This window comes from Manis pentadactyla, chromosome 5 (genome assembly GCF_030020395.1).
Source record: "Manis pentadactyla isolate mManPen7 chromosome 5, mManPen7.hap1, whole genome shotgun sequence".
Taxonomy (NCBI): domain Eukaryota; kingdom Metazoa; phylum Chordata; class Mammalia; order Pholidota; family Manidae; genus Manis; species Manis pentadactyla.
This window is the reverse complement of record NC_080023.1, coordinates 83776180-83791849: the sequence shown is the minus strand read 5'-3', so window position 1 is coordinate 83791849 and position 15670 is coordinate 83776180. Positions and strand designations below refer to the sequence as shown.

Genomic DNA, 15670 nt, shown 5'->3' with positions numbered 1-15670 from the left:
AATCAATATATTGATATTCTTGTAAACCAGGGTTTTCCCTGTGGGGAAAGGAAGATACAATTATGGAATAGGGGAAGAAGACAAAGTGACTGTCATACTGGATTGGAATTAAAGGTATGAACTCACCATGTAATAAATATAAATATATGTATGTTGTCCATTGTAAGAGCCTAGATGCAATGACACTCAAGTAATAAGATGTAAAAGCATTTATGGTAAAATGTAAGATGTCTGCAACTCACTCTCAAATGGTACAACCAAAATAAAAATGAAATGAGATAAAACAGAATAAGATAATGGGAAATGGCAATATGTTAGCAATTGTCAAATCTGGATGAAGGATATACAGATATTCATGGAATTGTACTGTTCCTACAGCTTTTCTGTAGGTTTGAATTTTTTCAAATACTAATTGGAGGAAAAAAAGAAATTAGGATGCAGGGAGGTCAGAATATAAGCAAAAAACAAATAGAAAAAAGAAATAGGGTGTTTAGTACTCATTGCGAACTTGCCTAGCTGTCATTTGGACTGTCATCAGGCAGTAATTTTCATATTAGTAGTTCTGAAAAGTAGCAGGTAACTTTCGGGCAGTAGAAGTATTGTATCCTCAGTAGGCTTTTTAAGTTTGTACTTAGAATACTTAACTTTCTTTCCACTCATATGCCTTCAATTTTGGCAAAAGGTATTCCACAGCAGGAAGTTGAAAAGAAAATGTGAACATTTACTACAATCCATCTGATGGCCAAGTCTAATTATCTTCAAAGATGCAGTTTTTTAGAAGTTGCCAAAAATATTAACAAAATTGATCGACAGTGATAGCGTATAGCATACAGTTACTAAAGGTGCCTTTAAAGATGTGATGAGAACTAGGCTGAACCATTATTGGCAGAACTTTAAATTAATCCTTTGTTCAGTTTTCTTCTCATGGTACATTAGATTCTTTCCCAAAGTTCCAGCCACTCTCCACTCCTGGCCCTACCTCCTCTTCTGGGCTGCAGATGGGTGGGCCATCTGCCTGTTGGACTAACTCAGCTTGGTGGCCCAAAGGATTTCAAACTCAACCTAGCCAAAACAAATTACTAGCTCTACCTTCCTCCCACCCCTAAACCAGGTTCTATGAACTTTGCTTCAGTGGTCCACAGCACTGTAACCTGCTATCCTAACCTGGAAGCTTAATAATCACCTAGAGTTTTAACCTGTTTCTCATTCTCCACATCCCATCAGTCACTATAACTCCACTTGCTAAGTAGCTCTTGAATCTGCCTCCTTCTCTCTCTACTGCCCCTATGTTATTCAGGCCTCTACTTACTACTCTTGCTTAGGTTGTTGCAAACATTTTCAATTGGCTCTAATCTAACCGATACCCAGTTCATACATAATTTTGCTTCTTTCTAGGTAACAAATCTTAGCATGTTGTTCACCTGCCACCAACCACATTATTCTCCCTTTTCTCTGTAGAATGAAGGCCAGACTCCAAGTTTTTCATTAATAAAGATGTAGCCCATCTCTTTGCTCTCTTCCCTACTTTCCTGCATCTCTACTCCTATCTATCTGTCCCATACATATGCACACTTTGTGCTCCAGCCCTGCAGAATTTTCTCACTGTTCCTAAGCATAGCAGCCCATTTTGACGTCGAGCCTATTCATGCATTGTTGTATTTCTCCTAGAATGTCCTTTATTCCCTACTACTATCTCTTCACCTAGAAAGCTCTTCTAGACTCAGCTCAAATATTATCATTTTGGTGAAACTTTCCCCAACATCCCCAAACAGAATAGTTCGCTACATTGTCTGTATTCTCAAAGTACTCTATGTATGTTTCAATATTATTGTTTGTTTGTATTTGATAAGTAGATTAGAAATTCTTTGAGCATGGTAGAATATTTTATGCATCCTCATATTAAGGGATTAGCATCATCGAGCACAGAGTAGATGTTCATTGAACAATGCTGAGTGGATGTTTTCATATGTGAGTTTGTCTCTAGCCAAAATGTTTCATATAGGATTGCTGAAGTAAACTAGCAACTCAAATAATTATGGAAATTCAACAATATAAGAATCATAGCTCTTTGATGTCATAAAAATAATATAAAATTGATTTTTGCCAAAAGTTAATAAGCTGATACTCATTTTCAATGCCATTGTTGTTTTGGTAATCTTTTTCATACTTAGTTTATATTCTAGTTATGGATTGCCTCTTTTGGAACTATTTGGTCTCAAAAATGTTCTTCCTATTGTTTTTAATAGTAAGTACTCAGTGAGCAAAATAATATAATGATGTTTCTTGGAAATAAAAGAAAATTGCTGATTGGAACTTGTCTGTATAAAAAACATGGACAGTAAAAAGGCTGTTTTTATATATTTAGCATCTTTAATCTTCTTGCATTGAAAGATACACTGTGCTGGATATTAATCATTTGGATTTTTCATATTTTGTTATGCTTGCAAAGTGAGTGCCTTTTCTTTTTAATGAGGAAGATGTTAAAACTGATAGTCCAGTCAGGCAAATGGAGAAGACTTGAGCAAATGAAATCAAAAATAAATATAAAATTTTAAGTAATTAGAAGTAACTAAATTCTCACCATCAAAACTCAAAACTGTAAACCACACTTATTATAGATAAGTTCTGCTATAGGAGGTATCCCTAGAGTCTAGTGTTTTCCTAAGAACAAGAACTGCATCACACAGAACACTCAAAGTTGAATATATAGCGGGCACTCAATAAATATATATTGATGAGGGATTAACAGACTATTCACCTCTTAGCAAGTACTTATTGAACACCATCTATGTACTAGATATCATTTTAGGCAATTGGTGTTAACAAAACAAATATCTTTTTCTGCATTGAGCTTACATTCCAGTGGGAGACAGAAATAAAAAATGTGACAAATATCTGAATTATAAAGCATTTTAGATGGCAATAATTGCATGCAAATAGGGAAAGTAGAATAGGGTAAGGGGGGTTAGGAGTGCCAGTGGTGAGCAGCATGATGAGTAAGAAATAGAATGGTCTGGAACGATGGCAATATGCAAGACCAGATTCACACTTACTTGGAGTTTGCAGCCTTCGTTCTGACACAGCTTCCTGACAAGGGCCCCAATGACAATCATAACAGTTTCTCTGATGTCGTTGCTGGCAAAGGAACCTCTGAACTTACTCTGTTAGATAAACAGAGATAAAACAGGTTACCAGAATATTTAAACATTTCCAAGACTATTTTTAGTTAAGAAACAAAGTAACCAGTACCTGAGAAATATTCTTTTTAAGTTTCTAGATGAAAATTCAGAATTTGAATTTGGGGACACTTAATAAAATCACTCTCTGGTATTGAACTGAAGAACTAATGGAATCTCCCCTTTTCAGGTCTTTGGAACATGGGCCTATGAAATCCCAAGAGGTTTATGGAGTGGGCTTACTGGGTCAGTACACCAAAAATGACCTGTAAAGTTTTAGGTATGGGTGAAGAGGGGCTTCATTGCTTTTTATCATATTCTCAAATGGGCTCATTTGCCAAAAAAGATTATTAACTATTCCACTAGATTATAAGTAGATATGTGAACATTTTGTTTTTAAATCTTGTACCCAAGATAAGTCTAGCTTTTGTTTCCAACCTAAATTTTTTATTATCAGAAGAATTGTATCTTTTCAATATAAAGTGTATTAAATACCATGGAAGTTTTTGCAATGAACACAAGTCTTTTAAAATCAATTTTTAAGTATAATTAAGACTTCTCCCCTCTGAAATTTTGTCCTATGTCACATTATGTGATAGGTGAACACAATTTTTAAACTTCCATAAAGTACAGTTTATGTTATTTAGAAGAATCGCAAAAAAGGCACTACATAAATAATTTACTGTACAGTTAATGATTTATGGGTAGAAAATAGTCCACTAGAACCTGAATATGAATAACCAGAAGGCATTCTAGTTTCAGCTTTCATTTTGATGCTAGCAATTTTTAATTACTGCTTAGATTCTTAAGAGCTTTTCAGCAACAGAGAGCCTTTATTTTTCCAGTGTCCATATTACTTACAATGAGTGCTCTAAGGAGTTCTTCATTGGGATGGGAGGCAAATCCACAGGCATAGAGAAACCTCTCCTGAAGGATAACACTCCTGTCGCTTTTGAAATCCAAGAAGTCCAAAATGGCATCTAATGAATCTGACGTCTGAGCAGAAGTGACAGCATCCACCAGCTGAGGTCTACAAAGAGGCATAGTCATGAATATCAGTGTCCAGGGTGCTTAAGAAATTAGTTAAATTCTCTCCCATATACAGACTCTCCATTGGTCTGAATTTCCTACGGAAGTGAAATTTTATTTGAACTAAGGAAAAATCAATGATTTTTCTCAAACCACTTCCCCATTTTATTTTAAATCTCTTCCTTAATTATTTTCTCTCTAGCTCACTGTGCACTCAGAATATACAAACTAATTTTACTATATTAGACTAAACCAAATATAATTTGTAAATAAAAAGTATGTAAATAAAATTACAAATTAGGCTCCTATTATTTTCAACATGAGTAATATACAAAAGTTATCATTTCAAAAATTGATTCTCTCTGCTAAGCTTTGCAAATATACACATTTCTCAAATGCTTAACTTAACTCAGGTAGTATTCTTTAATGGAAAGGTGGGAAATTCTTTTAACTTTAATTTATATCCAAGGGAGAAGTTTTGCTCATTTTTTTAAGAATAAAAAGCACATGGTATAGTTCAACATCAACCATAATGGTTATGTGTGGGGAGAGTAGAACTCCTATAGAAAAGTTCTAATTATGTATTTGAGTCATTAAGAATTTTGGTTGGTTGAGTATGGGATAGTAAAATTCTTGAAACTAGTTGATGGACTAATTAATTACTGTATTATGTATGTAAATATTATATTCCACATCCATATAAGCACACATACATGTGTGTATGTACGTTTAAAAAAATGATAGACTTGCACAATATCATTTGGATCCTAACAAAATCCTTGTGATGCAGAGACTGAGAGATAATACCTCTTAAGTGCCTATTATGATAGCAGTACACTGGAAATTGTAGTGTAGTCTTTTAATTTCTTTATCTGTAAAATGGGGCTAAAAATAGCAGTTATTTTAGGATTGTTGGATGAAATTACATAATCTATGCAAAATAATTAGAATAGTTGTACACTGGCACATTATAAATGTTAAAAAAATATGGGCTTTATAAATACAATCACCTCATTTAATCCGCAGAACAGCTCTGTCAGTTTGATACTAATATTGGCCCTTACATATGAGGAAACAGAATCAGATATATCAAATAATTTGTTCAAGATACAGCAGCTGGTAAGTGTAGAGCTGAGATTGGAATTCAAGTTTTTCTGACTCTGGGTGCCTGTTCTTTTAATATTATGTATGTAAATATTATATTCCACATCCATATAAGCACACATACATGTGTGTATGTATGTTTAAAAAATGATAGACTTAAACAATATCATTTGGATCCTAACAAAAACCTTGTGACCAGAGACTGAGAGATAATACCTCTTAAGTGCCTATTATGACAGCACTACACTGGAAATTGTAGTGTTTCCCAAATTACTGGAAATTACACCATTGTTTCCCAAAATGTTTGGTGTCTAGTCCTACAAAATTCTTTAAGAAAATGGATTTTCAAGGGTCATGCAAGTTTACAAAATGTTTAAGGACACATATACATAGTATTATCTGACTAAAGATGCTAAAATTTCTGAAACCAAGAGAATTAGTTGATTTAGTTTAATCCAGAGTTTTTCAAATTCATTGCTTACAGAATTCTTTCCTCTTGCCACATTTGTTAACATTGTGAAAATTACAGGATAGACACTTCAGGAAATGTTACACTCCTTTCACTATTCTACAGTAAATAAAAGGACTCATTCTCTGCATTTTACAGATGTTGAAAGTGAGGCTCAGAGAGGCTCAATGTAATGACTTGCTTAAAGGTTAAGCACTGTTGGCGGTCAGAATTTAAAACTAGGTCTTCCAATTTTAGTTCATTTTCCCGTCCTTTCTGTTACACTATGCTACATGTGTGTTACATATGGTATGGTACAATGTTACATAAATACAGGTATCACTGCTTTTTGAAAGGTCACATTACACCACTTTGCTTTTATGGAAAACCTACATTAGTACCTGTTCTCACTAACCAAAAGAAGCCTAAAGAGGATTTCTGCTTTTCCTAAAAAAAGGCAGAAAGTGAAAATGGCCTCCAGAGTTTGTTCTGCTGCGAAGAGGTAAAGGGGCAACACGCACCCTGAGCAGCAATGCTGGCCCCTCCAAGCTCCTTCCTGAGGAACCACATCAGCTTCTCAGCTTCAAGCCCTTGAGCTTTGAACTGTGTCTGTGAGCATCTGCACTGTATCTTGATTTATTCTGTGCAACCATTAGCAAGATGTGTCCTAAGGTATCAGAAAAGCCTAAGAGAGGTTCCTTTTTGGGGTCTGGGAATGCTCAAAATATTTTTCCGTATAAACTAATGGCAATTGCTTCTTTGCTTTATGCTATTTTAGCTTAGGAGACTTTCAGGAATGCTCTACTTTCAGATATGGGGGAAAACTGTAATTTGACTTAGAAAATACATCATGAAGTCATCCAAATTATTGCCACCCAAGATTTTTAGGCTATAAATAAGGTATGGGTTCATTAATCTCTATTCTAAAGTATTAGATAAGTATTGCACTTGATTTGCCAGTATTTTTGCCTTTGAAAATAGATACAAATCACCTTATAAATATATTTTAAAGTTCTATGACAAAAACAGAGTCTGAGGATTTATTATTTTGTGTATCTTTCGACTTCTCTTTAAATACTTACATTTTGAAGCAAGATTAAACCAACTGTGTTTTATCATATGAAATTCCTATCATATTTTTTAATGTCCTCAAAGCAACTAAATAACAAATTTGATCAAGAATAAACAGACTCCTCAGAAAAAAGAGCTACATTCTCTTCTTCTTAGGGAATTGAGTCATTGGAACTCAATGACAACTGCTGTTGTGTGCGTAATTTGGCCAATTCCCACTTTTGATTATGTTAATGGCTAGTTTGACTGTTTGTTAAATTGAGCCATGTTCTATATCCTTAGCATAAAAATCAGTTGAATTTGTATTTATAGACAAATTCTACATTACAGACAAAAAAAACTTGTATCCACAAAGTAAATTTGAAAATTAAGTCCATTCTCTTTATTATGCATGTAGAATGAATCATACTTCCACCAAATATTCACTACTCCTTTTCTCTAGATTCTTTTGGCTATTTACCTGAATTCTCAATTTTCTATGTAAAACATGGCTTCCATGGTGATGATCATCGAGACTTTAATGAAAGCACATATTTCAATTGAAAAAGCCATGCTCTTTTTCTGTTTTTATCATCAACTCTGAAATTTTTTCAAGTGTAATTTAATAGCTCCAGGAACACAATTTCAAAAACAGTGAAGCAGCACATGCTTCATGGCGTCAAGATGAAACCCTGCCCTGCCCTATCTATGTACCAATCTAGACCTGATTTGAACTCCTAAACACTCAAAAAATGTTCATTCTGAGTCATTCTGAGCTAAAAACTTGTTATTGCATTTCTGATCAAGTAACCATTAAATTATTGCACTGTGGTGTAACTGTTCGAAGAAAATACGAAACAATGAAATGATTGATTTGGAGATGGGGCAGTTTGTTAAAAAAGGGTCTTTCTTTCTTAATAAAAAAAAATAGGCCAGAAACGCTTTCTTACAGACAACCCCTCACAATGTCCAGGGAACTTACAGTACTTCCTTGTTTTCGGCCTTTAGGATTTGTAGGATCTCCTCTTTCTTTGCAGTCCTCAGGCGCTGAACGAAATCCAGGAAGCTTCTGACAGCCTCGGCCTTGCCCAGGATGTCTGGCTGTAGGTGTTTTCTGGTGGACTGCCAGTGCTCCGAGAGCTGCAAAACAGGGCTGCAGGCTCACACCGACTTCTTAATCTGAACATCCACATTTACAAGGGATGCTCCCCGCAAAAAAAAATTTTTCCTTGTACCTGACAATCAAAGGAAGGTCTTTGCATCTTACTTCAATGTATGATTGCCCCCGACCATTTCACACTCCTGCGACTCTCAGACACAAGTACGAGAACCTGCTGTACGGCTCCTCTGCAGGAGGGCCACTTATGTCCCTCAATATTTAGCTCAAAGGACCTCAGGTTTCTGGGCATAAAAGGCATTCTACGGTCACACCAAAGAATTTTATCTGAGGCCAGGCCTGAGTTTCCATAGTGAAATTGTGCAGAATTTTAACAAATGGCAGGATATATCAGAGGGGGAAAAAGCTCAGAACTGCCGAAGTACTGCATCAGGCTTCATATTTACTGGGAACTCACTGAAAATCAGTCTTTGTAATAATCTGAGTTCCCTATTCTCTCTCTTTGGTTTATTGTTTGTATGAAGTGCAATGTTCAACTGTTGCCGAGGTCTAAACTGTTCTTTACTTACATGGTAAGTAGAGTAGTATTTAGATAAAGGTAATTATCATACACTATTGTTAATCTACTATGGTTTTTAAAAAAGTAAATAATTCCAGTTAATTGTATCTTTTGGCTTTGAAATAAGCTAAAAGACTTATTTTTCACAGTTCACCATTTTCTTCCTAGTTGTAAAGAATGTGTCCATTAGTAATGGCTAGCTCTCTTAAGTCTATGGTAATCAGCCTGCTACTAGTTATTAAATTACTCATTCCTTCTAATAAACAATAAACACGTTTCACTCTTTTTCAAATCCCTTTTGGTTATCTAATCTTAAATAAATATTTCAAAGCAAAATTCTAACTGTCCTTAGCTAAAGATGTACTGGCTCATTTCTGAGGGGAGAAGGCACATCACTGTGAATTCAGATATTTTTTCTTTAAAGGGTTGCAATGGTGACATGATACTGAAGTTGGGAGAGCAAATTCCTCAAAGACATAAACTTTTCCAATAACAGTAAAGAAATAATTGTCAAAAATCTTAGATAGTTCATAATGTTTAATAACTATCAAGGGATTAATAGTTCACAACATAAAAATATAATAGGTTTCATTATTCATGCTCCTAAATCATTTCCATCTCCATATGACATTAGAAAATTACACTAGAACATTAAATGATATATGGCAGAAAAATAAAAGAAAAAATAAAGTTGGGGAACATGATTTTCAGTTTCATTTTGTTTTTCCTTTAATTAAATTTTGACAAATCTGAGAAATTAGTAGGGAAATGGTCCCATGGACTTTCAGCAAATTGTGGTATTAATTCTTGGTAATTCTACTGCTCTGAATACTGATAATACCCAAGGAAAGAACACCTTTGGGTAGCTACAAACAGAGCATGAAGCCAAGGGCTTGCTTTCCTAACAAACAAGAGGTGGACCCTACATCAGTTTTGTGACCATAGATCACAACTGATACATGCAACAAACAAAATCTCTCTTGGTCGGATGAAAAAGGTTACATTATGATCTACACTTTGTCTAAGGGATGTGCTATCTCATTCTTGGCTGTAATTATAGGGAAACTTGAAGTGTGGTAAAGAAATGTTTCCTTAATTAAGGCAGAGAGCTTGGTGCACTGTTTTAGTCCTCACGGCAATACTCAGAACACCAAGCTCAGTAAAATATTTCACCTGCAGACATATCACTACTATGTGGCCCAACTTTCAGGATTCATATCCCTGTCCATGCTCTAGACGCTGTATGCTTCCCCCAACCTTCTGTAGACCTTTTATCCCCTTGTATTCTAGTGCTACCCTTTAAGAAGCTGCCCATAAGTCATAACATTTTTTATTTGAGATGAGTAGATGGTGATTATTTGTTCATTATTGTTGCATTATGCATCATCTTAGGTACATATTGTTAAGCTACTAGCATTATAACTCAGTGGTGGCTGGTAGTTCTTTGTAAACTTTCTTTATAGATTTAACTGAAGCTTCTAGTGGAGATAAAAAGAAAACAGAATTTTAAGCCATGATTTTTCCCATATTTGATCACATAACACAGTTGATCACACTTACAGAAGGGCATCCTTTACACTTGCTCTGGAAGACTTGTCCCACAATGGGGAGGGCTGTGTACTTTGAATCAACTGCTTTAATTATGGCTGAAACCTGCTTTCCAGGCATCAGTCTTGGGCCTGCTTCAGTTGTCTTCAGCTCCAATTTCTGCCTGTATAACCAGGGAAGACAAATATCACATTAGGAGCATTCTTTAGTGTGAATGAGCTATTAATTGCCATTCCTTTACCAAAGAAGATACTAATTTATTCAAATAGTGCAAGGCCATGTCTGTCAAACTGTAATATCTCCAGTGGAAAGAGAAACCTCATGATAATTATGAAATCTTTCTGGAGCAACAATTTTATCCAAAGATTTAAATAATCAAGTCTGGATTTTCAAAATATTATGACAAGAGAATATAGGGGAAAAAAATTTGCCTGTTTGGTGAACAAGATATGTGATATTACCTCTTTCAAATTTAGCCCAGCTTTCTGAAAATGCTGTTCAATACAACCACATAACTTATTAACAATAACAGTAAGAAAATCTTATTTTCCAAAAATGGCCTCAATGATATTCTTGTCTGATATGTTGTTTTAGAACCCAGGCTCTAAACCCTAGCAAGGGGTAGAGTCTACACCTATATCCTTGAACCTGGGCAGAACTCTGTGATGGCCCTGAGTAACAGAGACAGCAGACTATGTGACTTGAAGGCTAAGTGATAAAGGGGAATTCAGCTTCCATCTGGCATACTAGCAGCACATGTTCCTTTGGAGATATGAGCTGCCGTGCAAGAAGTCTGGTTGCCTATTGCTGCTATGTTGTGAGGCCAAATGGAGATAAAGAGAGAGCGTGAGGAACCTCAATATTTGAGTCTTCCCAGCCCAGATACAAGATAGGTGAGAGAGCAACCTTTGCACCAGCTCTGGTCAGTGACATCTGCAACTGCATGAGACACCAAGCAAGGAGTCCTGGCCAGGCAAGGCAGGCCCAGAATTATGAGGGAGAATAATAAAATGATTGTGGCTCTTTGCACCACGAAACTTGGGGTGGTTTGTTGTAGAACAATGGAGACCTGATAGATCTCATGAACAATTTTAAACATTTATTTAATGTGAAGACAATATAGACATAGTACAGAGTAGAATGCAAATTTCTACCTCAGATGAGACTTCAATAAAATTTCATGTATTTACGGTTTGAGGCACCTTTCCTAAGATTTTTGTATCTACTCATGTCTAAGGGGTCTACTGCAGAAGAAACATTTGAGAATCAATAAGATATATTTAATGTGAGAAAATGTTCTTCTAAATTAAAACCTGAAAATAACACATACTCTTATATTTGAAATTCAATGTTTTAAGCCTATGACAATTATTCTGACCAGAGAAATTTTCTACATTGATAACAGACTTGAATACATAAGTACTATAAATCACATAAAAAGTTTACTTAATTCTACTTAATAATTCTACTTAATTCCACTTCACTATGCGACTTTTTTATGTTTCTTAACAAGAGCAAAAAAAAAATCTTGAGGAGAGAACATGCATATGCCGCGACTTTTTAACCTTAACATGGAAAATATTTGACAAAGAAATCAGAAAATAAACTACAATGAATCAAGTAGTTTGTCTTTTTTAAAACTTAAATTCTATTCAACAATGGATTTGTTAATGAAATTCTATTAAAACAGCAAGTATTTAATACATGCCACATATATTATTGTAGATAATGTGAAGAATGAAGATGAACTAGATATAACCACTGTTTTCAAGGTGCTCACCGTTAACATGACGAAGCACTCTCCTCTCTCTCTATGTATGCATATGTATATTTAAAAACGAAGTATAGTAATATATCAAAGAATAGCAAGGAAAATTAAAATATCAGCTTTATCTTACTTCGATACTATTTTGCCTGAAATTGTTCGTAGAAAATTCATTCCAAAAGCATGTGTCTCTTCTGCAAGCACGGCTACTACAAAACTGTCTTCTATCTTATAGGTAGTGACCGATGTGGCTTTTGAAGTGACACCCAAGACCTAAATAAATAAATATTTGTAGTTGTAACATGCAGTCAACTTTTCATCTCTGAATCAAATCAAAGAACAAACTACCTTTTAATCTTCAAAAGAGCTTCCCCTTTACACCCTCCCTTCATCACCCAAACCTAGAATATATTAAAATAAAACTATTCATTTGATATTATATGAAATCATATCCTAAACTAAAAATTACAGGTGTTCCCAAATTATATACTTACCCTGTTCTTCTATTATTTTAAATTAATCTCTACAAAATGGCAATTATTGGGTGCCTCACAGAAAGTGGTATTGATCATACCTGATTTGGGGTTGTAAATCCAGTCCTCTCTATTCTGCATGAATCCAAGGCCTTAATTTTGGTCACTTTGTCTTGATGCGCCTGGTAGGTCACTTTACAATCCCCAGAGATATCTACCTAAAATAAAAGTTACCATAAGATGTCTGAGATTCTCACATGGACCTGTTTGCATTCTAGTGGGAAGTGGCTTGAAAAAGTTGGGGTCCCTTATATGCCATGGGGGCTGGCTGCCATTTTGTCCAAGCTGACAAGATAGGAAGACAGGAAGAACTCAGTATTTTCTGCAGAATGTGGATTCTTTTCCATTCTCTCTGAGTCTTACTAGTGCCTTCTTATTGCCCCAGAAATAATAAAGCACTTCCTACTTCTCTCTAATGTCTAATAAGAATCAGATAAATAGCCTAGTCATAATCAAAACCTCTGATAAATGGGTAAATATATGGCAAGAAGAGTTGATTTTTAATGCTGTCTCTAAGATGTGTGTGTGTATGTGTGTGTGCTTTGACTAGCTGAGTATGATTAAAAATCCTTTAAAAACTGGGATTAATTCAACTCTTTATAAATTATATCAACAATTTGAGTGTAGGCAAATGTATACCAGTACAAACCCTGTTTAGCCTCTCTGAGCCTTCTCTCGGGCCTCTGTCAGGACCACACCGACTTAATACTAGCAAGCTTACCAACACCCCTTGGCCTAGCCATGGCATCAGATTTTGCTCATCCCTTTGTGGGCTAGTTGAATTCAGACCAAGAAACTTGGACTCATCTCTGCCTTTGACTCCAGGTGTGATACTGGGAGAGCCACTGAACTTCTCTACTTTAACCTCAGTTTTTTTTGTCTGTAAAATGAAGGAGGTTGGTATAGACCAGTGGTTCCCCAGACTGATAGTGCATCCAAATTATCAAGAAAAATGATAAAACACAGATGCATGAGATCTCCCTAATCTATTGAATCAGAATCTATGCAGTGAATCCAGGGAATTCATATTTTTAATAAACTCCCCATGGGAGAGATGTACAGTGACATCACTGGAATGCTTCCCAAGGATTTCTGCCTCTGTATCATTCAGTCATTCTATAAGTCTCCTTAATGTAACTGATTCTGATTCCCTTTACCCTGTTTTTGAGTACAAATTGGGGAAAACAGAAAGTTGTTTCATATGTAAATAAGATCCACCCAACTCACCTTTTCTGTGCATGATCATGGTAGTAACTTTTTTACTGAAATCCATATAAACAATTTTGTTAACTACTGACAAATAAGATTTTGGATCCTTAATAATATTAGCAAGTACCTCATTGGTGGTTCCAGAGCTTAACTGCATCTGAAATAGGCTAGCCAGGCCTCTCTTGAGATTTTCTATGGCCACTGGATCCTTTTGATATGAGTAGAACTCTTTAACCTTGTGGGGCGGAAAGGACAAATGTAAATGAAGTAAAAGCGCATCATTTTTTCAGACTGGTTAAAAAGTGGCAGGAAAGGTCAGATTCTTGCTCCATCAATTCTGGGAGAAAGAGAGCTGTTATTCCAAAGCTGGGATTTCTTTCTTATTTTTGTAAAAAGAAGCTATTTAAATTTCTACAAAACAAGACTTTCAGAATATTAAATCTCAGAAGACTGGTAATGAAGGCTGTGAACATGATGAGTATAGCATAGGGAGGGAAGGAGAGCTCTGATTTAGGCTGGGACTTATGTGAGAACAACAAGGATTCCCCAAGAAAGATAAATCAGAAACATTCTCTTTGCTATGTGAACACGTTATCTCCCTGCAGCTCTGCTGGAAACACAAACTAACCAAGGTCTAAAGTAACAGCAAAGAAACAGGTTCTCGGAAGAGGACAGCACTCACCAAGTCAGTCACTTGAGACTCATAAGATAGCACAGCCTCTAAGAGCTATGATAAGGGCCCAGATATGGCCATGATGCTCATGGGCAAAATTCCACAGGGGTGACTTCTCCTGGCCCTCCAGAGAATTCACATGGGTCTTGGGTATAAGGAGATGATTTGAGGTTGAGATTGCTACCACTGTATGGCCTGCCAATTTGAGATTCCCTTTGAAAGGCAGGAAAAAGAGATTGAAACAAGGAGAGTCACTGATTTGGCTGCAATAGTAAGTAACTTAACTTAGCTTTGTTTCTTCCTTGATATTTATAGGCAAAGGAGTGATAACAATGTCTCGTGTCATTTTGATAATTCAGCTTATGTTTAAGAAATAAGGATAAGAATACAAAGAGAAGTTTTGGGAAAGCAGTCTGTTATTTTCCACCTTGTGTTAACTCTAAACACATCACATGACTTAGAAATAGAGGATGGATATAGCTTCCCTGTAAAAATTCCCAAATTCTATGGTAACTATAGCTGAGCATTTCTTTTTTTATTATTATTATTAAGGTACCATTGATACACACTCTTATGAAGGTTTCACAAGAAAAACAATGTGGTTATTACATTCACCCTTATTATTGAGTCCTCCCCCCATACCCCATTGCAGTCACTGTCCATCAGTGTAGTAAGATGCCACAGAATCACTACTTGTCTTCTCTGTGCTACAATGTCTTCCCCTTGACCCCCCACACACCATTGCATGAATCATGATACCCCACAATCCCCTTCTCCATCCCTCCTCACCTGCCCTCCCTCACCCCTCATCTTTGGTAACTGCAAGTCCCTTCTTGGAGTCTGTGAGTCGGCTGCTGTTTTGTTCCTTCAGTTTTGCTTCATTGTTATACTCCATAAATGAGGGAAATCATTAGGTATTTGTCTCTCTGCCTGACTTATTTCACTGAGCATAATACCCTCTAGTTCCAACCATGTTGTTGCAAATGGTAGGATTTGTTTTCTTATGGCTGAATAGTATTCCATGTATATGTACCACATCTTCTTTACCCATTCATCTACTGATGGACACTTAGGTTGTTTCCGTATCTTGGCTATTGTAAATAGTGCTGCAATAAACATAGAGGTGCATAAGTCTTTTTGAATCTGAGAACTTGTTTTCTTTTTTGTTTGTTTGTTTTTGCTTTTTATTTTTTTATTAAGGTATGATTGATATACACTCTTATGAAGGTTTCACATGAAAAAACAATGTGGTGACTACATTTACCCATATTATCAAGTCCCCACCCATACCCCAATGCAGTCACTGTCCATCAGTGTAGTAAGATGCCACAGATCCACTATGTGCTTTCTCTGTGCTACACTGTTCTCCTCGTGATCTCCCACACTATGTATACTAAACATAATACCCCCCAATCCCCTTCTTCCTCTCTCCCCACCTGCCCTCCCACACCCCTCCCCT

General features: G+C 35.9%; 1 protein-coding gene across 1 annotated transcript in view; it reads right to left on the bottom strand.

Annotated features, from left to right (window-relative positions):
• The window catches only part of MTTP (microsomal triglyceride transfer protein), a 49055-nt gene that overhangs the window by 20468 nt on the left and 12917 nt on the right, over positions 1-15670 (bottom strand). Inside the window, exons 4-10 of the mRNA XM_036914050.2 lie at positions 13666-13773; positions 12371-12487; positions 11930-12069; positions 10044-10194; positions 7790-7947; positions 4038-4206; positions 3054-3161 (exon numbers count right to left, since the gene is read on the bottom strand). Of these exons, the coding sequence (XP_036769945.2) occupies positions 3054-3161; positions 4038-4206; positions 7790-7947; positions 10044-10194; positions 11930-12069; positions 12371-12487; positions 13666-13773 (951 nt within the window). The remainder of the gene's footprint in view (positions 1-3053; positions 3162-4037; positions 4207-7789; positions 7948-10043; positions 10195-11929; positions 12070-12370; positions 12488-13665; positions 13774-15670) is intronic.